Source organism: Salvelinus fontinalis, chromosome 4 (genome assembly GCF_029448725.1).
Source record: "Salvelinus fontinalis isolate EN_2023a chromosome 4, ASM2944872v1, whole genome shotgun sequence".
Classification (NCBI taxonomy): Eukaryota; Metazoa; Chordata; class Actinopteri; order Salmoniformes; family Salmonidae; genus Salvelinus; species Salvelinus fontinalis.
Genome location: NC_074668.1, coordinates 66,173,337 through 66,195,553, shown reverse-complemented (window position 1 = coordinate 66,195,553; position 22,217 = coordinate 66,173,337). Strand labels below are relative to the sequence as shown.

Sequence of the window (22,217 nt, the reverse complement as noted above, 5' to 3'; positions counted from 1 at the left end):
CAATATAGCAGTGAAGGTTGACATTCTGTTTTCCCGAATGACATCACCAAGAGGGTAGCATATATAGTGAAAACAATACACCAAAACCAAGATGTCATCAACACACTTCTTATAAAAGCCAGTCTTCATGAAAAGACTAATTTTATTTTTTTGAAGAAAAAGAAATAGCATGACAGTAATACAGCTTAAATCACAACAGGAAACTCAATGCTGTTGTTTCTTTAATCAAATAAATGTATTCTGTTGCAAGAGCATAAAATCTGATTCTTGAGACACTGGGTTGCAGTTTAATAATGTAAGAAATGACAGAATTATTTAAGATCCAAACAAAAAGTCTGACAGTATATTTTCTTCCATCATTGTAAAGAGCACATTTACAGTCCCTTCTCTTGAGATGGTGGGTTTTTTGTTCAGCCTTACCGGGAAGCCAGAGGTGAGTAGCCTTGTGTTGCTTATTTTGATTGCCGCACATTGTATTACTTCCCCTCCATGTCTTCATTTCACCCATATATGGCTGCACTCACAGAGACAGCCAGCCACTGTGCCCATTCTCACACCATTTAGTTGTAGATAAAGTTGAACCTACAGGAAATAAATATGAATATACAGCATACCTGAGCTCACACACACACACCCTTCATACACTCATTCTAACACACACAAAAGTGATTTATACACAATATATAAACACACACTACCTGCTTAGTAGTTGCGGTAGGCTGGATATGATTGGCCCATAGCCGGGGGCGTTGTCATAAAGCTCAAACAAAGGGGCTGCCACCAGTTTGTAGTTCTTTGGGACTGCAAACAGAGCTGAAAGACACAGAAGCAAATATCACTAAAGATTATGTGAGTAGAGTATGTAGAACAGATTTTGACTAGCTAAGGGGCACTTACCTTTTTCCTGCAGTTGAACCAGGAAGAGCTTTTTATGCTCCTTGGGTTTAGTGATGTGGGCTGGAATGTAGGGATACTGCAGCAGAACAGAAACACAAATATTTACCACACACAAATATTTACTGTAGGCTCAATACCTCCTCCTCCATACATTTCAGTGTAAACTGTACTGTGTGTTGGGTTATGCTCACCTGTGGGGGTTCAAAGTTGGGGCGCCACCAGTTTCCGATGGAGTCATCAATCACCCAATCCTGCTTCACCCCGTCCTGCCGGCCCAGGATCTGACAAAGACACAGTAAAGACAATCACTATGGCATCACAGCATCCTGCAGGATCTTAGAGAATGCTTCCCCATTGATAGACGCAAACTACTTTAGCGCCTATTGACGATAGTGTCTTTTGACCGGGGTAGTTTTGTTAAAAGCCCCCGACACTTGCTCTAAACATTAACACGCATTGCTTGCAGTACTGTTTTGGAAACTTAAGGAATTCATCTTTCATATCAGCGAGAAATATATATTTTTCAAACTGTATAATACTACACACCTTTATAGGGTTAGGTTTGTGTTCCCTCACGGCCATATCCCCATGTTACAGTGCTTGTTTGCGGAAGACATAGGCTGCCACCTGTGCTAACTAGCTATCTTGATAGCTCTGAACACCTGTATGTAAGCTAACTGGGGAGCAAGTGTTGTTCATCAACTGGAGGCACACAATGTGTGCAAAACTGCTACAATACGTTTTTTTGTTGTTGAAAGATTCTTTCTCGAAAGCGATGATTATTGACGTTTCTAAACATTAACACACAGCATCAGAATTGGAGTTTACACAGAGCCAAATGTAGGCGAATGGAATGGTTGAAAACTCTACATACGGAGAAGAAGAGTTTGAGAGCTAAGAGAATGCTAGGATGGATGTCATCCGAGGTTGTGATTCCAACTCTGGCCGGCCTCCTTTGAGAGTGCATGTGTATCGTACCTCTGTCATCAGGCGTTTCAGCCCATCCACCTCATCCTCCCCTGGGCTCAGCTCTCCACCTGGCCTGCAAGAGACAAATAGACAACCCTATAAGAGAATCATACAAACATGCATGTACACACTTTAAAAACAAACAGACTTAGTGTAACTCCTGCAGGCTGTGCTTGGTTGGTGGTAGTGCTTACAGTTTGAAGAAGGTGGTTCCCAGCTGCAACAGCAGTACATGGGGCAACCTGTGCTCATGGACAATAAGCACTCCCTCCACCGCCCTCCGCATGCCCAGCTTGTCAAACTCCTCCCGCATCCTCTGGAACCGTGCTGCCACTGAACTGTCCTTCTCATACAGAGGCTCCTTGGTCCCAAATGTGTAGTTGGTGAGAGGGTATCTGAAACAATGTCATGAATACCATTTTAAAATGTGCATATCCCATAGCATGCCTCCACTAACATGCACACACTACCCAGGACAGGCGGTTGGTGGCACCTTAATTGGGGAGGAAGGGCTCGTGGTAATGGCTGGAGCGGAAATGGTGGAATGGTATCAAATACATCAAACACATGGTTTCCATGTGTTTGATGCCATACTAATCGCTCCGTTCCAGCCATTATTATGATCCGTCTTCCCCCTTCACTGCTACCCAGTAACCCCCCCACAAACACACACTGTACAGCTTTTGAATGAGGATGCATCTACAGGACAGCAGACTAGCAATTCATCATAATTTTGTGTTACAAACTGGGCTGTCAAATTGGACAGTCAACTGCAAAGCTAGCCAGAATTCGAATAGACATTCATTACATTTTCTCTCCAGTCAGAACGTAGCTATGCAACGATCCGGACAGCGCAGAGCCGGCTCAAGATACTGCTTGGAAAACATACCTCAATCCAGGGATGGTAGATGGCAGTGTACTACTAATTGTCTCATCATCCTAAATGACATATCGAGAAGATTGAAATACTGCTAATCTTTAATGACTTAGTTTTTCGTCAGCATGGTAGGCTAGCTAATACTATAGCAGTCCACTAGATTTGACAACACTTCCGGTAGTTACTCACCCCAACGCTAGGCCAGAGACGCTAGAGAAAGCAAGACACCCCACTCTCAAATTGTTTCTGATCGGGGCGGGGCCACTCTGGTTTACTTATTGTCCCCGTCCCGCGGGTGCCCCAGGGCGAGACATCTCACTGGCAAATGTTTTCTGGGCGGGACAGGTGGAGTGAAAGGGAGGGGACAATAAGTAGACCAGAGCTAGCTTAAAGATAGAAGAATGAGACAAAAGAACAAGCCAGATATTTCACCTGATGTGTAAATGTGAAGCATTTGGTTGGCATTTCCACTCACAACCAAATATGGTGATGAGAAGAAGCCCAGTGCCTGGCAGTGGGAGAAGATGAAGCAAGATGGATTTTGGCAGACATTCAGCAAATTTTCTCATCGATTAAACATTTGATCTTAATACAGTTTTCTATTTCCAAAACTATAATCTGTAACAGAGTGGACTGCATTTTGTAGACTTAACCACTTCCCAAAGTTTTTAAAAATGGTGGTGTTTACTACAAATTGAGTTATTGCGCACACACCCACTTCAGAGTACGCGTTCCATAACGGAAATATGCAAATACATGCTACAAAGCGCCAATAGGATCTCAGTAGCGGGTGTTGAGTGGTAGTGTTCTGTCCTCTCAAGACCTGTGGTCTGGAGTAGGATTAGATAGGGTTAAATAGTGGAATGGGGTGGAGATTTCTTTAAATTATAGATGCTTAATAGTTGGAGGGGCAATTTTCCACTAAGGTATCAACAATTTAATGTAGGTAGGCCGTGAATGGTCTCACAGCAGTGCAATAGGTGGTGGTGTATGCACCTAAAAATTGGATGCAATCTGACAACCAAATCATAAAGAAGAAGAAAGATCGCGCTAGCTCGTTCTTGTTTCACATTTTACAAACATAATATATATATATATATAATACATAGGTTCATTATTAGGCTACTTCACATAATTTTCATAGTGTCAATGGAAGTTATTGTAGGTCAACTTGTTTTTTGGAGTCCAGCCTTCTTTTTAATTACATTTTGATTTGTTAAAATCCCACCTAAAATCCCACCTGTTACAACCCCTATTACCAGCTTGTTCAACCTTTCCGCGGGGGATGACCGCGGAAAGCTGCCACGGTCATCCCCCTCTTCAAAGGGGGAGACACTCTAGACACAAACTGCTACAGACCCATATCTATCCTACCCTGCCTTTCTAAGGTCAAGTTAACAAACAGATCACAAACCATCTCAAATCCCACCGTACCTTCTCCGCTATGCAATTATGCAATCTGGATTCCGAGCTGGTCATGGGTGCACCTCAGCCACGCTCAAGGTCCTAAACGATATCATAACCGCCATCGATAAGAGACAATACTGTGCAGCTGTATTCGTCAACCTGGCCAAGGCTTTCGACTTTGTCAATCACCATATTCTCATCGGCACCCTCAACAGCCTTGGTTTCTCAAATGACTGTCTCGCCTGGTTCACCAACTACTTCTCAGATAGAGTTCAGTGTGTCAAATCGGAGGGCCTGTTGTCCGGACCTCTGGCAGTCTCTATGGGGGTGCCACAGGGTTCAATCCTCGGGCCGACTCTTCTCTGTATACGTCAATGTCGCTCTTGCTGCTGGTGATCCTCTGATCCACCTCTACGCAGACGACACCATTCTGTATACTTCTGGCCCTTCTTTGGACACTGTGTTAACTAACCTCCAGACAAGCTTCAATGCCACACCACTCTCCTTCCGTGGCCTCTGACTGCTCTTAAATGCAAGCAAAACTAAATGCATTCTCTTCAACCGATCGCTGCCCACACCTACCCACCCGTCCAGCATCACTACTCTGGACGGTTCTGACTTAGAATATGTGGACAACTACAAATACCTAGGTGTCTGGTTAGACTGTAAGCTCTCCTTCCAGACTCACATTAAGCATCTCCAGTCCAAAATTAAATCTAGAATCGGCTTCCTATTTCGCAACAAAGCATCCTTCACTCATACTGCCAAACATACCCTAGTAAAACTGACTATCCTACCGATCCTTGACTTCGGCGATGTCATTTACAAAATAGCCTCCAACACTCTACTCAGCAAATTGGATGCAGTCTAACACAGTGCCATCCATTTTGTCACCAAAGCCCCATACACTACCCACCACTGCGACCTGTATGCTCTCGTTGGCTGGCCCTCGCTTCATATCTGTCGCCAAACCCACTGGCTCCAGGTCATCTATAAGTCTTTGCTAGGTAACGCCCCGCCTTATCTCAGCTCACTGGTCACCATAGCAGCACCCACCCGCAGCAAGCGCTCCAGCAGGTATATTTCACCTTTATTTAACCAGGTAGGCTAGTTGAGAACATTCTTTCATTTACAACTGCAACATGGCCAAGATAAAGCAAAGCAGTGCGACACAAACAACAACAGAGTTACACATGGAATAAACAAACATGCAGTCAATAATACAATACAGAAAGTTTATATAAAGTGTGTGCAAATGAGGTAGGATAAGGGGGGGGTTAGGCAATAAATAGGCCATAGTGGTGAAATTATTACAGTATGGCAAATTAAACCCTGGGGTGATAGATGTGAAGAAGATGAGTTTGCAAGTAGCAGTACTGGGGTGCAAAGGAGTAAAATAAATAACAATATGGTGATGAGGTAGTTGGATGGGCTATTTACAGATTGGCTATGTACAGGTACAGTGATCTGTGAACTGCTCTGACTGCTGGTGCTTAAAGCTAGTGATGGAGATATGAGGCTTCAGTGATCTTTGCAGTTCGTTCTAGTCATTGGCTGCAGAGAACTGGAAGGAAAGGCGGCCAAAGGGAGTGTTGGCTTTTGGGGTGACCAGTAAAATATATATATTTTTTTAACTCCTTGTTTCTTCTGCCCACTATGCTTAATTTGCTACCACTGTTAACGACACAGATGAACTATCTTGGGTTAGTTATTTAAGCAATAAGGGCTGTTCTTTGCAGGGCACAACGTGGAGTGCCTGGACACAACCCATAGCAGTGGTATATTGACCATATATCAAACACCTGAGGTGCCTTATTGCTATTATAAACTGGTTACCAACGTAATTAGCGCAGTAAAAATAAATTGTCATACCCGTGGTATACGATCTGATATACCATGGCTGTCAGCCAATCTGCATTCAGGGCTCGAGCCACCCAGTATATAAAAATGTATTTGATATTATGGAGGCACCATGAGCTCACGCGGGAGATGAAACGCCCACTTACACAGACAGGAACATTAACAAACCCTTATCCACCATCTTTGGCTAGAATTCAAATTGTCATGGAATCCAATGGGCTGCTATAGCATTAGCCTAGCATCCTGACGAAAAAAACTAGCAGTCATTAAAAACTAGTAGTATATCAATCTTCTCGATTTGTCAGTTGGAATAATGGGATTAAGGTACATTATCCGCACCATATCTCTCGCCAACTGTGCTGTCCTGGTCGTGTCATAGCAGTGTTCCGATTAATGTAATTAACATCTAACGTTAGTCGGATTCTGGCTACTGCAAAGCTTGCTGTCCATTAAGTCTTCCATACAATTGAATGAAAAACGGGTATTGTAGTAGTCTTACATAACCACTATACATGCACACATAATCTGACGTTAAAAACCAATCGTCGTCGTCCCTTCATCCTGTTACTCACAAATTAATGGTTCTCTCCAGGCTGAGTGGTTTTGCAGGCGCGCTCATGTATTTGTTCCCGCCAAACTGACTGACCCCGCGCGGCCAGCCGGCGGATGAACGATTGGGAGCAGGCACACTCGACATTGCTCCAATACCACTATAAAAAATCTAGCTTCAAAATCCTCAGGTAGAAATTCAATGCAAAACATGTATTAGAACAATAACAGAGAGAAATGGAAGGACGTGACCATGCGCAAATTGCCTTCTTCTCTTTCTCTTTTTCCTGTTCCGTGTTTGATGCAGTAGGTATACCTCGACAATTGGGGCATTACCGCCACCTATCTTGCTGGAGTGTAATAACCAGAAATAAAGTAGCTCCTGTAGATTTAAGACTTAATTTTGAGGTGGTCGAACTCTATCCAATTGCTTTTCCCTTGTACAACATACCCCAAAGGTTCTGTTAAATGTAAAAACTCTAACCCTGCATGGATAAGGTCATGATGGTTCATCAATAAAAGCACTTTCCTCCATCAAATCTAATTTTATTGGTCACATTCATGTATTTAGCAGATGTTATTGCGGGTTTTAGCGAAATGCTTGTGTTCCTAGCTCCAACAGTGCAGTAGTATCAAACAGTTCAGAACAATACACACTAATCTAAAAGTAAAATAATTAAATCAAGAAATATATAAATATTAAATCGAGCAATGTTGGAGTGGCATTGACAACAAAAAGGTGTTTATTTATTTAACCTTTATTTAACTAGGCAAATACAGTAGAATAGAATACAGTATATAAATATGAGATGAGTAAAGCAGTATGTAAACATTATTAAAGTGGCCAGTGATTCCAAGAAAAAAATATATATGTATATAGTGCAGCAGCCTCTAAGGTGCAGGGTTACGTAACCGGGTGGAAGCCTGCTAGTGATGGCTATTTAACAGTCTGATGACCTTGATAGAAACTGAAAAACATCTTCTCTGTTTGATGCACCTGTACTGACCTTGCCTTCTGGAAGATAGAGGCGGGAACAGGCCGTGGCGCAGGTGGTTGATGTCCTTGATTATCTTTTTGGCCTTCCTGTGACATCGGGTGGTGTAGGTGTCCTGGAGGGCATGTAGTTTGCCCCCGGTGATGTTTTGGGCAGACCACACCACCCTCTGAAGAGCCCTGCGGTTGCGGACGGTGCAGTTGCCATACCAGGCCGCGATACAGCCTGACAGGATGCTCTCAATTGTGCATCTGTAAAAGTTTGTGAGGGTTTTAGGGGCCTCCGTTGAGGTTTTCCTGTAACTCTCACGGGTCAGGAGGCTATACATGAGTGTGTCATGTTGGTAGGCTGTTACCTTCACATAACACAGAGCTGTACACACGTTGTATATTCAAAACAGGCCCGGCCCAGAGTCACACACAGGTACTCTTTGTTTACAGCATATCATCACTACCACCAGTAGTGAAGGCAATCTGGGGAACAACTCAGAGCTTAGTGTGTCTCCGTCAGGCCAGCCAGACAGGTAGTGAGACATCCCTGTTGAGTTTCTAACCAGCATTCTCTGTGGATTTTTATAGTCTGGACAGTTCGGCCCTATGCAGCACTCAGTCCTATCCTTACTGGCACATGACCCGTGTGTTGCCCAGCGTGATCACGGGCTTCTGTTGCATTGTGGGAATCCATGGGAATGTGGTGGTTCTGATAGCCTGATGCTGAATCTGGCACTGTGTGACCTGATGGTCTTGCTATGCCTGCCTCTAGTTATCAACAACCTACAGAGGGCCTGGGATCTAGGCCCCGCCACCTGCAAGCTGCTCTTCTTCCTGATCTATTGCAGCCTGAATGGTAGTGTGCTGACCATCACCCTGCTGAGTGTGCAGCGCTGCGTCCAGGTGCTGTACCCCCACAGCTGGGCGCGGCTAGGCCGTATGAGGGAAGAGGCACTCCTCCCTGTGGGGGCTGGCAGGGTTCATTGCCTCTCCCGCCTTCTCTGTCCTTGACATCAAGACATACGACGGCGGCAAATCCTGCAGCTCACACTTCCAGAGCCTCAGACAAGAAATGGCCATCCTACTTGTCCAAATGCTGCTGGGATTTGTAGTTCCCTGCTGCATCCTGGTGGCGTCCTACTTCTACCTCCACAGGAGGGTGAGACAGGCGGCCCTGTTCAGGCAGCGGAGGGTGACCAAGCTGGTCATCTGCATCGTTGTGTCCTTCTTTTCTTCTGCTTCTGGACTCTGCTGCACCTGTTCAACCTGCTGGCCCTGGTGAACTTGGCCGTGCAGAACGAGGTTGTGGAGAATGTGTGTGACTCAGCTTGGAACGTCCTCATGGGTTTCATCATCATCAACAGCTCCCTCAACCCTTTCCTCTATGCCTTCACCTCTTCAGGAATACGCAGGGCAAGCCCCCACCCAACCACCACATGACACTGGCTTCCATTGAGTAGATATAATTGTTTAAAGCACTATGTAACTGTGACTAATTTTGTTGTGCTTATATTTTGTTCAAATTATTCTAGAGGACATCTGATATGATTTGTATTTTATTATAGCAGCCAGTGAATGTTTGCATAAGGAAATAAGTGCATGTGTGTTATTCAAAAGTAAAATTAAGGAAAAAATATCTGAGTAACTGACAATGAAATTATCTTGCTGTTGACAAATTAAAAGTTGCTAAGTTCACATTTGCCTGCATCTAGAGTTGACACAATTCAATTACTAATGTATATTTATTTATCAATATTCAGAATGTTATATGAACATAACAATAGAGATTCATAAAAAAAAACAAAGCTGCCTCTGTACACTATGGATTCAACACAATGGGAAGATTGGGGTGAGTCTGGGGTCGCAGCTGTGTGTCCTTGACAACCTCTGTCTGCATGGAAGGGACCAGGTACCGTACAGCCCAGTGCACTATGCCATCAGGAATCCTGCACGACACACACAGACATACACACACACAGCTTTCGGAAAGTATTCAGACCCCTTGACTTTTTCCACATTTTGGTAGGTTACAGCCTTATTCTAAAATTGATAAAAAAATAGTTCCCCCCCCCTCATCATTCTACACACAATATCCCATAATGACAAAGCAAAAACAGGATTTTAGAAATATACATTTACATACACTACCTTTCAAAAGCAAATTTTTTGTCCATTAAAATACCATCAAATTGATCAGAAATACAGTGTAGACATTGTTAATGTTGTAAATGACTATTGTAGATGGAAACGGCTGATTTTTTATGGAATATCTACATAGGCGTACAGAGGCCCATTATCAGCAACCATCACTCCTGTGTTCCAATGGCACGTTGTGTTAGCTAATCCAAGTTTAGAATTTTAAAAGGCTAATTGATCATTAGAATACCTTTTGCAATTATGCTTTTACCTTTTGCACAGCTTGAAACTGTTATGATGATTTAAGAAGCAATATAACTGGCCTTCTTTTGACTAGTTGAGTATCTGGAGCGTCAGCATTTGTGGGTTCGATTACAGGCTCAAAATGGCTAGAAACAAAGAACTTTCTTCTGAAACTCGTCAGTCTATTCTTGTTCTGAGAAATGAAGGCTACTCCATGCGAGAAATTGCCAAGAAACTGAAAATCTCATACAACGCTGTTTACTATGGACCAACATTTTTTTGCTTTTCTTTAAAAAAAACAAGGACATTTCGAAGTGACCCCAAACTTTTGAACGGTAGTGTAAGTATTTAGACCCTTTACTCAGTACTTTGTTAAAGAACATTTGGCAGAAATTACAGCCTCGAGTCTTGGGTTTGGCGTTACAAGCTTGACACACCTGTATTTTGGGAGTTTCTCCCATTCTTCTCTGCAGATCCTCTCAAGCTCTGTCAGGTTGGATGGGGAGTGTTGCTGCACAGCTATTTTCAGGTCTCTCCAGAGATGTTGAATCTGGTTCAAGTCCAGGCTCTGGCTGGGCCACTCAAGGACATTCAGAGACTTGTCCCGAAGTCATTCCTGCGTTGTCTTGGCTGTGTGCTTAGGGTCATTGTCCTGTTGAAAGTCTGAGGTCCTGGGCGCTCTGGAGCAGGTTTTCATCAAGGATCTATGTACTTTGCTTTGTTCATCTTTGCCTTGATCTTGACTAGTCTCCCAGTCCCTGCCACTGAAAAACATCCCCACAGCATGATGCTGCCACCACCATGCTTCACCGTAGGAATGGTGCTAGGATTCCTCCAGACACTTGGCATTCAGGCCAAAGAGTTCAATCTTGGTTTCATCAGACCAGAGAATATTGTTTCTCATGGTCTGAGTCTTTAGGTGTCTTTTAGCAAACTCCAAGCAGGCTGTCATGTGCCTTTTACTGAGGAGTGGCTTCCATCTCGCCGAGTACTGCAAAGATGGTTGTCCTTCTGGAAGGTTCTCCAATCTCCACAGAGGAACTCTAGAGCTCTGTCAGAGTGACCATCGGGTACTTGGTCACCTCCCTGACCAAGGCCCTTATCCCCCGATTGCTCAGTTTGGCCGGGTGGCCAGCTCTAGGAAGAGTCTTGGTGGTTCCAAACTTCTTTATTTAAGAATTTTATATATTTTTTTAAATTTCACTTTTATTTAACCAGGTAGGCCAGCTAGGAACAAATTCTCATTTACAACTGCGACCTGGCCAAGATAAAACAAAGCAGTGCGACAAAAACAACAACACAGAGTTACACATAAACAAACGTACAGTCAATAACACAATAGAAACATCTATGTACAGTGTGTGCAAATGTAGAAGAGTAGGGAGATAAGGCAATAAATAGGCCATTGAGGCGAAATAATTACAATTTAGCATTAACACTGGAGTGATAGATGTGCAGATGATGAAGTGCAAGTAGAGATCCTGGGGTGCACAAGAGCAAGAGGATAAGTAACAATATGGGGACAAGTTAGGGTGTGTTATTTACAGATTGGCTGTTGTGGTATCCCAGGAGGTCTACCCTAGGGGATGGTAATAGAGGGGAGGTACGTGAGGCGAAGTTGGCTCCCTCTGCTGGGAATACGGGAGCTGGGCACCCCGACACGGACAGCTCCAAGTGGAGGTAATTATTGTAAAGTGCCAACCAGCTGTGGAGGCCAAATAAAAGGAGCACTGTGGCACACCACGAGAGAGAACGGGGAGAGACCGACACCGAGCAAAAGTAGAGAAGAAGGACCGAGCCAAACCTAAGTGATTTTCTTTGTTATGTTTATTTTCTTTGTAAAGTTGTTTTTGCGGACTAAAACCTCCCTGTCTATGTGTCAATCTCTGCGCGCTCAACCCAACACCCCACGGTTTACCACACTGTGTACAGGTCAGTGATCGGTAAGCTGCTCTGACAGCTGATGCTTAAAGTTAGAGAGGGATATATAAAACTCCAGCTTCAGTGATTTTTGCAATTCGTTCCAGTCATCGGCAGCAGAGAACTGGAAGGCGGCCAAAGGGAGTGTTGGCTTTGGGGATGACCAGTGAAATATACCTGCTGGAGCGCGTGCTACAGGTGGGTGTTGCTATGGTGACCAGTGAGCTGAGATTAGGCGGGGCTTTACCTAACATAAGCTTATAGATGACCTGGAGCCAGTGGGTTTGTGGGTGCGGGCAGCAATCAGTTGAAGAGCATGCACTTAGTTTTACTTGCAGTTGGAGGTCTCGGAAGGAGTGTTGTATGGCATTGAAGCTCGTTTGCTAGTTTGTTAACAGTCTCCAAAGAAGGGCCAGTTGTATACAGAATGGTGTTGTCTGCGTAGAGGTGGATCAGAGAATCACCAGCAGCAAGAGCGACATCATTGATACATATACAGAGAAAAGAGTCGGCCCGAGAATTGAACCCTGTGGCACCCCCATAAAGACTGCCAGAGGTCTGGACAACAGGCCCTCCAATTTGACACACTGAACTCTGAGAAGTAGTTGGTGAACCAGGCAAGACAGTCATTTGAGAAGCCAAGGCTATTGAGTCTGCCGATAAGAATGCGGTGATTGACAGAGTTGAAAGCCTTGGCCATGTCGATGAAGACGGCTGCACAGTACTGTCTTTTATCAATGGCAGTTATGATATCATTTAGGACCTTCAGCGTACCTGAGGTGCACCCATGACCAGCTCGGAAACATTGCATAGTGGAAAAGGTACGGTGGGATTTGAAATGGTCTGTGATCTGTTTGTTAACTTGGCTTTCGAAGATTTTAGAAAGGCAGGGCAGGATGGATATAGGTCTGCAACAGTTTGGGTCTAGAGTATCTCCCCTTTGAACAGGGGGATGACCGCGGCAGCTTTTCAATCTTTGGGGATCTCAGATGATACAAAAGAAAGGTTGAACAAGCTAGTAATAGGGGTTACAACAATTTTGGCGGATTGTCTAGCCCAGCTGATTTGTAGGGATCCAGATTTTGCATGGAATGGAAAATGGAATTATAGATATACCTCTCCTTAATGCAACCGCTGTGTCAGATTTCAAAAAAACTTTACGGAAAAAGCAAACCATGCAATAATCTGAGACGGAGCTCAGAACAAGAGTCAAATTAGCCGCCATGTTGGAGTCAACAGAATCCAGAAATTACATGATAAATATTCCCTTACCTTTGATGATCTTCATCAGAATGCACTCCCAGGAATCCCAGGTCCACAATAAATGCTTGATTTGTTCGATAATGTCCGTTATTTATGTCCAATTAGCTACTTTGGTTACCGCGTTTGGTAAACAATTCCAAAGTCACAGAGCGCGTTCACTAAAACGTGACGAAATATCCAAAAGTTCCGTAACAGTCAGTAGAAACATGTCAAACGATGTATTGAATCAATCTTTAGAATGTTGTTCAAATAAATCTTGAATAACGTTCCAACCGGAGAATTACATTGACTTCAGATGAGCGATGGAACGGAGCTCCCTCTTATGTGAACGCACATGGTGAAAAAATGGTCACCTCATGACAGTGGTGACTCATTCCTGTCTCCTTCGGCCCCCCTTCACAGTAGAGTCATCAGACAAAGTTCTATTGACTGTTCACATCTAGTGGAAGCCATAGGAAGTGAAAACTCATCCATATCTCGCTGTAATTTCAATGGGAGCTTGGTTGAAAATCTACCAGCCTCAGAAAAAATCCAAACAGAAAGTGGAACTTCTCAGGCTTTTGCCTGCCATATGAGTTCTGTTATACTCAGACATAATTCAAACAGTTTTAGAAACTCCAGAGTGTGTTCTATCCAATACTAATAATACTATGAATATATTAGCAACTATGACTGAGGAGCAGGCCGTTTACTCTGGGCACCTCTGTGTACCTTTCATCCAAGCTACTCAATACTGCCCCTGCACCCATAAGAAGTTAAAGAACAACCAGGCATCCTCTACTGACGGGATGAGGTCAATATCCTTCCAGAATACCCAGGCCAGGTCGATTAGAAAGGCCTGCTCGCTGAAGTGTTTTAGGGAGCGTTTGACAGTGATGAGGGGGGACTGCGGACCCATTACGCAGGCAATGATCACTGAGATCCTGGTTGAAGACAGCAGAGGTGTATTTAGAGGGCAAGTTCGTCAGGATATCTAAGAGTGTGCCCATGGTTATGGATTTAGTGTTGTACCTGGTAGGGTCCTTGATCATTTGTGTGAGATTGAGGGCATTTAGCTTAGATTGTAGGACGGCCGGGGTGTTAAGCTTGTCCCAGTTTAGGTCACCTAACAGTACTCTGAAGATAGATGGGGGGCAATCAATTCACATATGTTGTCCAGGGCACAGCTGGGGGCTGAAGGGGGTCTATAACAAGCGGAAACAGTGAGACTTGTTTCTGGAAAGGTGGATTTTTAAAAGTAGAAGCTCGAATTGTTTGGGCACAGACCTGGATAGTATGACAGAACTCTGCAGGCTAACTCCGCCCCCTTTGGCAGTTCTATCTTGTTGGAAAATGTTATAGTTAGGGATGGAAATGTAAGGATTTTGGTGGCCTTCCTAAGCCAAGATTCAGACACGGCTAGGATATCCGGGTTGGCGGAGTGTGCTAAAGCAGTGAATAAAACAAACTTAAGGAGGCTTCTAATGTTTACATACATGAAACCAAGGCCTTTATAGTTACAGAAGTCAACAAATGAGAGCACCTGGGGAATGGGAGTGGAGCTAGGGGCTGCAGGGCCTGGGTTAACCTCTACATCACCAGAGGAACAGAGGAGGAGTAGGATAAGGGTACGGCTAAAGGCTATAAGAACTGGTCGTCTAATGCGTTCGGAACAGAGAGTAAAAGAAGCAGATTTTGGGGCGCGGAGGAATAGATGATTCAAGCAATAATGTACAGACAAGGGTATGGTAGGATGTGAGTACAGTGGAGGTAAACCTAGGCATTGAGTGATGAGAGAGGTTTTGTCTCTAGAGGCACCATTTAAGCTAGGTGAGGTCAACGCATGTGTGGGGGATGGAACAAAAGGGCTAGCTAAGGCATATTGAGCAGGGCTGGAGGCTCTACAGTGAAATAAGACAATAATCACTAACCAAAACAGCAATAAACAAGGTATATTGACATTAGGGAGAGGCATGTGTAGCCGAGTGATCATAGGTTCCAGTGAGTAGTTAGACGAGCTGGAGACATGGCGATTCAGACAGCTAGCGGGCCGGGGATAGCAGATGGGCCTTCGGGAGATGTCGCAACGGAAGAGCCTGTTGAAACTCCTTCAGACGGTTACGTAGGCAGACCAGTCGTGATGGATCGGCGGGGCTCCGTGTCGGCAGTAAAAGGGTCCAGGCCAATTGGCAAAATAGGTATTGTTGCTCAAGAATTGGCTGATGGACCTCTTCAGCTAGCCAGGAGATGGGCCTAGCTCGAGCCTAGCTCCAGGCTAACTGGTGCTTGCGTCGGGACAGAGACGTTAGCCAGGAGTAGCCACTCGGATAGCAGCTAGCTAGCTGCGATGATCTGGTGTAAAAGTTCGAAGCTTGCGGTAGGAATCCAGAGATGTGGTAGAGAAAAAGCAGTCCGATATGCTCTGGGTTGATATACTGTGCAGACGGGCCGGAATTGACCGGGCTGAGGCTGGCTGATGTCCGAGTTAACGGTGATGACCGCTAGTAGTGGCTAACTGACTACTAGCTAGTAGCTAGTTAGCTGGCTAGCTTCTGATGGGGGTTCCGGTTCTAAAGTGTAAAAAAAATAGCAGATCCGTACCACATTGGTTGAGGCGGGTTGCAGGAGAGTATGTTCAGTCCGTAGATGGAAAATGAGATAAAAAAAAAGATATATACATGGGACAAACAGACATCTGACTGCTACGCCATCTTGGAACACACATAAGAATGATGGAGGCCAATGTGTACTTGGGGACTTTCAATGCTGCAGAAATGTTTTGGTACACTTCCCCAGATCTGTGCCTCTACACAATCCTGTCTCTGAGCTCTAAATCAAATTGTATTTGTTACATGCGCCGAATACAACCTTACCTTACAATGAAATGCTTACTTACAAGCCCTTATCCAACAACGCAGTTCAAGAAATAGAGTTAAGAAAATATTTACAAAATAAAATTACAAAATTTTAAATGAACACAAGAAAATGACATAACAATAACAAGGCTTCATACAGGGGGTACAGGGTCAATGTGGACAATCTACTGACAATTCCTTTGACATCGTGGCTTGGTTTTAGCTCTGACATGCACTGTCAACTGTGAGACCTTATATAGACAGGTGCGTGCCTTTCCAAATCATGTCCAATCAATTGAATTTACCACAGGTAGACTTCAATCAAGTTGTAGAAACATCTCAAGGATGATCAATAAGGATGATCAATGGAAACAGGATGCACCGGAGCTCAATTTCGAGTCTCATAGCAAAGGGTATGAATAGTTATGTATTTCATTTTTTTTTTTTAATACATTTGCAAAAATTTCTAAAAACCTGTTTTTCGCTTTGTCATTATGGGGGTACTGTGTGTAGATTGCTGAGGATTTTTATATATTTAATAAATTTTAGAATAAGGCTGTAAAGTAACAAAATGTGGAAAAAGCAAAGAGGTCTGAGTACTTTCCGAAGGCACGGCACACACACACGGTTTACTCACTTTAAATGGCTTAGATCCTTCGAAATGTGGCTTAGATCCTTCGAAATGTGGCTTAGATCCTTCGAAATGTGGCTTAGATCCTTCGAAATGCGGCCACACAGCTGATAAGAATATGAGAACGAAGTGCCATCACTGTGAACCTGAGAGAGCAAGACAGATCATTTACTTCACACCAATCTAACAAAACGGACAGGTTAAAAATTCCACTAAATTGTCTATATATATATATATCCTATTTCTTGGTTGAAAACTGGTCACCCTTACATTGGAGGGCCTCCGGGGGGCTATTGCTGCAACTGCCTTCTGTTTGCAGCTGCTTCCCTCCCCAATCCTGGAAACATCCAGGAGGGCAGGCTGCGGTTCTTCTGCATATTTTCCTCCTCCCAGGTGATATCATTATCCTCGGGGGTCTGCACAGAACTCTTCTTCTTAACCTTCCTACACCTCTTCACAACATCCTCCTCTTCCTCCACCTGATCTTGCTGCTCCGTAACTGGAAGTTGATGTGTTGTGGTTGAGCCACTGTGGTGGAGCTTCATGCCAGAGTGTTGGTGCTTTGTAGATAGACTCACAGTGGAGGAGCCGCCACTGGAGGGGAGTAGGCTGTGAGAGGGGCCTGGTTTTTGATAAGAAGGAAGGGAGCGCTCGCCTGACCTTTGGGTGGCCTCATGGGTCAGGGTTGGCACCTGGGTGGTGGTTGCCAGGGGAAACATTGCAAGGGTGACTGGTTGTGGAGTGGGGTCGAGCAGAGACTGGCTCTTCTGGGGGGAGAAGAGCTCTGAAGTGATAGATTTTGTCAGGGAACCAATGAGAGACAGAAGTTAGAATATCTGTAGTATGGTGCAAAGACAAATGTGGATGGTGTGATGTGTGTGTATAGAGGTTGAATGATTGAAAAGTTAAAAGGAAAGGAGCACACCGTCAGATGCAGAGGAGGTCCTGAGCAGCTCAGCTGCTGGAGCAAACATGTCCCATGGGCTCGCCACTGCTCCTCCGGTCACCCCTGACACCATCCATACTCTCCTCTAGAGAGAGGGAGAGAAAAATATAGAAATTTGTACACACACTGGGCTCTATTGTGGTAGCAGCATACTTCAGCTAGCAGTAACTGATAGAAAATACTTAATCTCCAGCATGGACCAGTTAACAAACATAACTCACAGGAAAGTGTGGGATCATGGGCAATAGTTATAGTAATAGGTTGGTCACACACACATACACACACACACACACCTTATATCTGAACCTTTCAATAGCCCATCTGGTGCCAGTGAGGGTGTTGGAGGTGGAGGTGGTGGGCTGTGGGGAGGGGGGGTTTGTGGGTGTCCTCAAGAGTTCCATCACATCCTTCAACAGAGACTGGCGCCACTCCCCCAGCAGCTCTGACAGACTGAACTCTAGGAGACAGGAAACACAGTCATATACACAGGTGTGGCAAACAATAAGGATACAAATCATCAATGTAGTGCAGAGTGTATAGAGTTCCGTACCAGACTGGGTGTTCTGAGTATGGATAGAATCCTGTGCAAGCAGGGATCTGTGGATAAAAGAAAACACATGATCAACAAATACAATATATAAAGTAATGTACACATGTATTATATGCAACAACAAAAAAATGCACAAACACAGACTCTTGTCTCTACCTTCTTGCCCTTTGTGCTGTTGTCTGTGCCCAATAATGTTTGTACCATGTTGTGCTGCTGCCATGATGTTGTCATGTGTTGCTGCCATGCTATGTTGTCGTCTTAGGTCTCTCTTTATGTAGTGTTGTGTTGTCTCTCTTGTTGTGATGCGTGTTTTGTCCTATATTTTTATTGAATACATTTTTTTTTTAAATCCCAGCCCCCGTCCCCGCAGGAGGCCTTTTGGTAGGCCGTCATTGTAAATAAGAATATGTTCTTAACTGACCTGCCAAGTTAAATAAAATTGAAAAAAACATAAATACACACACCCCATACTCACCTACATGTTGTACAGATCTTTTGTCTGACTGAGTTGAGCGATGTGCTGAAGCAAAAGCAAGTTGGAGAGTCACTACATTTAATGTGTGTATCACAGGAGGCTACTGAGAAGAGAACGGCTCATAATATTGGCTGGAACGGAGCAAATGGAATGCCATCAAAGACCTGGAAACCATGTGTTTAATGTATCTCTTACCAGCAAGGGCTGTTGTCTTTAGCAGCCCCATCTGATGTGGTGGTCAGCTCACCAACCGATAAGTAAAACTGGCTCCTTGTATGAGGAGATGAGGACACATTTAGAGTAAAATAAAATATGAATGGTAAAGAATAAAGAACAGGAGCTGTCTCTCTAAGACCAAAGGACTACTAGTACCAGTATCATAGGATCATTCACACGCACCTGTTCAGAGTCCATGTTGAACTGCAGGGTGTATGAATACACACACACTGTGCAATTAATGAGACTGGAGAAGCACTCACAGTCCTCCTGCCTACCAGAGGAAACCGATAGATAGAAATGCATCACCATTTGCTGTATGGTTTTTAATTATCTTAATACGTTTTGTCTCGTCTTGTTTCTCCTTATGTTGGCTGTTAGATTTGTACTGGGCTTAACAAGAAATGGTTTACAGGTGGGTTTTAGACATACATGTCATTTAATATGATCTCATAGGCCTCTACGCTTGTCCTAAATGTTAACTCACTCCCGAAGAGTCTCCCAGGCGTCCTGGGTCAGTATGGCGGGGATGTGCACCACTCCATCAGAGAGGAACAGCAACGTTGTCAAACCCTCAGTCGACCGGGCTAGGGACTCTGACATCCGGCCGACCCACACACACCTTCTAAACTTGGAACACAGGCCTTGCATGAAGTGTATGTACTTGATGCCTCATTACCCCAACAACATGCGCCTTCATCAGAGTGTTCTTCTGCTCCTCCTTTGGCTCTGTGCCATAACTCAGGATGACCTGCTCCATCCAGGGCTCCAACTTAGTCCTCCTACCCCGAGTCATGGAGTGTTGTCAAACACCCTAAAACACTGGAAACAGGCATGTACAGAATAATGTGACAGTTGAGAGTTGATGGCACTACTATTTTCAGTATACTAGATAGTTACCTGTTATTACACTAACTGGTGTGGTGACTATAATATCCATACACAGTTGTGGATTTATTAGCTAGCTAAACATTGCAGCGAAAAGCCTCTCATGGTACTAACTTTTCCACACATAACTAGTTTACAAACTAAAATAAAATAAATTAGAACTAGGCCTAGCTAATAGAATAGATTATATCGAGAAAACATCATTACCAACTTTAAAGTTACTTAGCTAGCTTTGTTGTGAACTGTACGGCGAAGTCTTCCTCCTACTCATGTGACAGCAAACTTATCTGCTTACACCTAACGTTAGCTAGCTACTGTAGATCCCCTAGGTCAGTGGTTCATAACCTTTTTTGGTTACTGTACCACCAACTGAATTTTGCTTTGCCCGGAGTACGCCCTCATGTGCATTTGACCAGTAGGCTGTCTCATGCGTCTACTCAATTACCCCCCCTGGTTGGGAACCACTGCACTAGGTCGTCAAGTCGTTCAGATTTACACTATTGCATTTGGGAACAACGGCAATTATATATTGCAACTCACCTGATAGTAAAACAACGACAACCACTTTTGAGTCTGATTGGATGTAGCGGTTCCACTGAGTGATGCTACTTTATTTACATTCCGTTGGGGAATCTTTCCACAGCAAATGGTTCCCACTGCAATCCCCTATCATGGGAAACACTGTTCACGCCATTTCGATACCAATGTGTGTCCTGTCCCACTGCACACGCACACGTTATATTCCTTTCCTTGTCCATTCATGACACCTTATCTAAAATGTCTGTATTAAAGCACTTGTGGGGAACACCTGTATAGTCCCTTCATCTACCCTTAAAAAATAAAGGAGATGAGGGAATTATGCCTATAGGAGTAACTTATTGGGAGCAACATCCCCTAGTGTAATTGCTCCCCTCTGTCTGCCCTTGACAATTTGTCCTTGGAGACAGGTGATGGCCAGATATGGTTCTGCTACCACATATTACCTTCATCAATCCAATAATTTCTGTCCGTCAAGGTGTGTCGTCGAGGGAATATGGGAATAGGGCAATGATTCACTCTGGTACTACCATGAAGAAACACTATCTCAGACCTTCTCTCCTTCCACCAACTTTTGTCATACATTTCTGGTTTAGGCTTAGTTATAGACATTCCAAAGAGATTGGGAGCTAGGAACTAACAGACGGACTGAAGCATGATAAGCATGATGCTTCCTGCAACACAAACTCAAAAAAGTTCTGGGACACTGTAAAGTCCATGGAGAATAAGAACACCTCCTCCCAGCTTCCAACTGCACTGAAGATAGGAAATACTGTCACCACCGACAAATCCATTATAATTGAGAATTTCAATAAGCATTTTTCTACGGCTGGCCATGCTTTCCACCTGGCTACCCCTACCCCGGTCAACAGCACTGCCCTCCCCTCTGCTACTCGCCCAAGCCTTCCCCATTTCTCTTTCTCCCAAATACAGTCAGCTGATGTTCTGAAAGAGCTGCAAAATCTGGACCCTTACAAATCAGCCGGGCTAGATAATCTGGACCCTTTCTTTCTAAAACTATCTGCTGAAATTGTTGCCACCCCTATTACCAGCCTTTTCAACCTCTCTTTCGTGTCGTCTGAGATTCCCAAAGATTGGAAAGCAGCTGCGGTTATCCCCCTCTTCAAAGGGGGAGACACTCTAGACCCAAACTGCTACAGACCTATATCTATCCTACCCTGCCTTTCTAAGGTCTTCGAAAGCCAAGTCAACAAACAGATTACCGACCATCTCGAATCCCACCATACCTTCTCCGCTATGCAATCTGGTTTCAGAGCTGGTCATGGGTGCACCTCAGCCACGCTCAAGGTCATAAACGATATCCTAACCGCTATCGATAGGAAACAGTACTGTGCAGCCATATTCATTGACCTGGCCAAGGCTTTTGACTCTGTCAATCACCACATCCTCATCGGCAGACTCGACAGCCTTGGTTTCTCTAATGATTGCCTCGCCTGGTTCACCAACTACTTCTCTGATCGAGTTCAGTGTGTCAAATCGGAGGGTCTGTTGTCCGGACCTCTGGCAGTCTCTATGGGGGTGCCACAGGGTTCAATTCTTGGACCGACTCTCTTCTCTGTATACATCAATGATGTCGCTCTTGCTGCTGGTGAGTCTCTGATCCACCTCTACGCAGACGACACTATTCTGTATACTTCTGGCCCTTCTCTTGACACTGTGTTAACAACCCTCCAGGCGAGCTTCAATGCCATACAACTCTCCTTCCGTGGCCTCCAATTGCTCTTAAATACATGTAAAACTAAATGCATGCTCTTTAACCGATCGCTGCCTGCACCTGCCCGCCTGTCCAGCATCACTACTCTGGACGGCTCTGACTTAGAATATGTGGACAACTACAAATACCTAGGTGTCTGGTTAGACTGTAAACTCTCCTTCCAGACTCACATCAAGCATCTCCAATCCAAAGTTAAATCTAGAATCGGCTTCCTATTCCGCAACAAAGCATCCTTCACTCATGCTGCCAAACATACACTTGTAAAACTGACCATCCTACCAATCCTCGACTTCGGTGAT

General features: G+C 44.3%; 2 protein-coding genes and 1 pseudogene across 4 annotated transcripts; 1 reads left to right on the top strand and 2 right to left on the bottom strand.

The window, feature by feature from the left end:
- Nucleotides 1–106: 106 nt before the first annotated feature.
- LOC129854234 (cleavage and polyadenylation specificity factor subunit 5) lies at nucleotides 107–6,864 on the bottom strand. Of its 2 annotated transcripts, none has more exons than XR_008759284.1 (7): nucleotides 6,583–6,864; nucleotides 2,061–2,261; nucleotides 1,876–1,939; nucleotides 1,089–1,178; nucleotides 898–973; nucleotides 699–838; nucleotides 107–582 (listed from the first exon to the last, which is right to left on the bottom strand). XR_008759284.1 is itself a non-coding variant. In XM_055921040.1 (7 exons), the coding sequence occupies exons 1-7, from the start codon at nucleotides 6,705–6,707 to the stop codon at nucleotides 561–563; spliced, it is 693 nt and encodes a 230-aa protein (XP_055777015.1). In that variant the 5' UTR covers nucleotides 6,708–6,859; the 3' UTR covers nucleotides 107–560. The 2 variants fall into 2 exon arrangements, 1 of the variants encoding a protein (XP_055777015.1); XM_055921040.1 differs by having other exon boundaries at nucleotides 699–813; nucleotides 6,583–6,859.
- Nucleotides 6,865–7,301: 437 nt separating this feature from the next.
- On the bottom strand, nucleotides 7,302–20,271 carry LOC129854233 (uncharacterized). 2 transcript variants are annotated; one of them, XM_055921037.1, is made up of 10 exons: nucleotides 20,187–20,271; nucleotides 19,438–19,580; nucleotides 18,738–18,812; nucleotides 18,543–18,587; nucleotides 18,068–18,114; nucleotides 17,811–17,974; nucleotides 17,497–17,602; nucleotides 16,842–17,355; nucleotides 16,578–16,717; nucleotides 7,302–9,490 (listed from the first exon to the last, which is right to left on the bottom strand). In XM_055921037.1, the coding sequence occupies exons 2-8, from the start codon at nucleotides 19,446–19,448 to the stop codon at nucleotides 16,862–16,864; spliced, it is 942 nt and encodes a 313-aa protein (XP_055777012.1). In that variant the 5' UTR covers nucleotides 19,449–19,580; nucleotides 20,187–20,271; the 3' UTR covers nucleotides 7,302–9,490; nucleotides 16,578–16,717; nucleotides 16,842–16,861. The 2 variants fall into 2 exon arrangements, with proteins under 2 accessions (XP_055777012.1, XP_055777013.1); XM_055921038.1 differs by having other exon boundaries at nucleotides 7,302–7,805.
- On the top strand, nucleotides 8,265–8,984 carry LOC129852916 (chemerin-like receptor 1; annotated as a pseudogene).
- Nucleotides 20,272–22,217: the final 1,946 nt, after the last annotated feature.

Coding starts and splice junctions, on each gene's coding strand:
- LOC129854234 (XM_055921040.1), bottom strand. CDS start 6,707: ATGTCGAGTGTGCCTGCTCCCAATCGTTCATCCGCCGGCTGGCCGCGC. Junction 1,940..2,060: donor GGAACCACCTTCTTCAAACT/GTAAGCACTACC, acceptor TGTCTCTTGCAG/GCCAGGTGGAGAGCTGAGCC. Junction 583..698: donor CTACCGCAACTACTAAGCAG/GTAGTGTGTGTT, acceptor TATTTCCTGTAG/GTTCAACTTTATCTACAACT.
- LOC129854233 (XM_055921037.1), bottom strand. Junction 18,115..18,542: donor AAGATCTGTACAACATGTAG/GTGAGTATGGGG, acceptor TTTTATCCACAG/ATCCCTGCTTGCACAGGATT. Junction 17,603..17,810: donor TTGAAAGGTTCAGATATAAG/GTGTGTGTGTGT, acceptor CCCTCTCTCTAG/AGGAGAGTATGGATGGTGTC.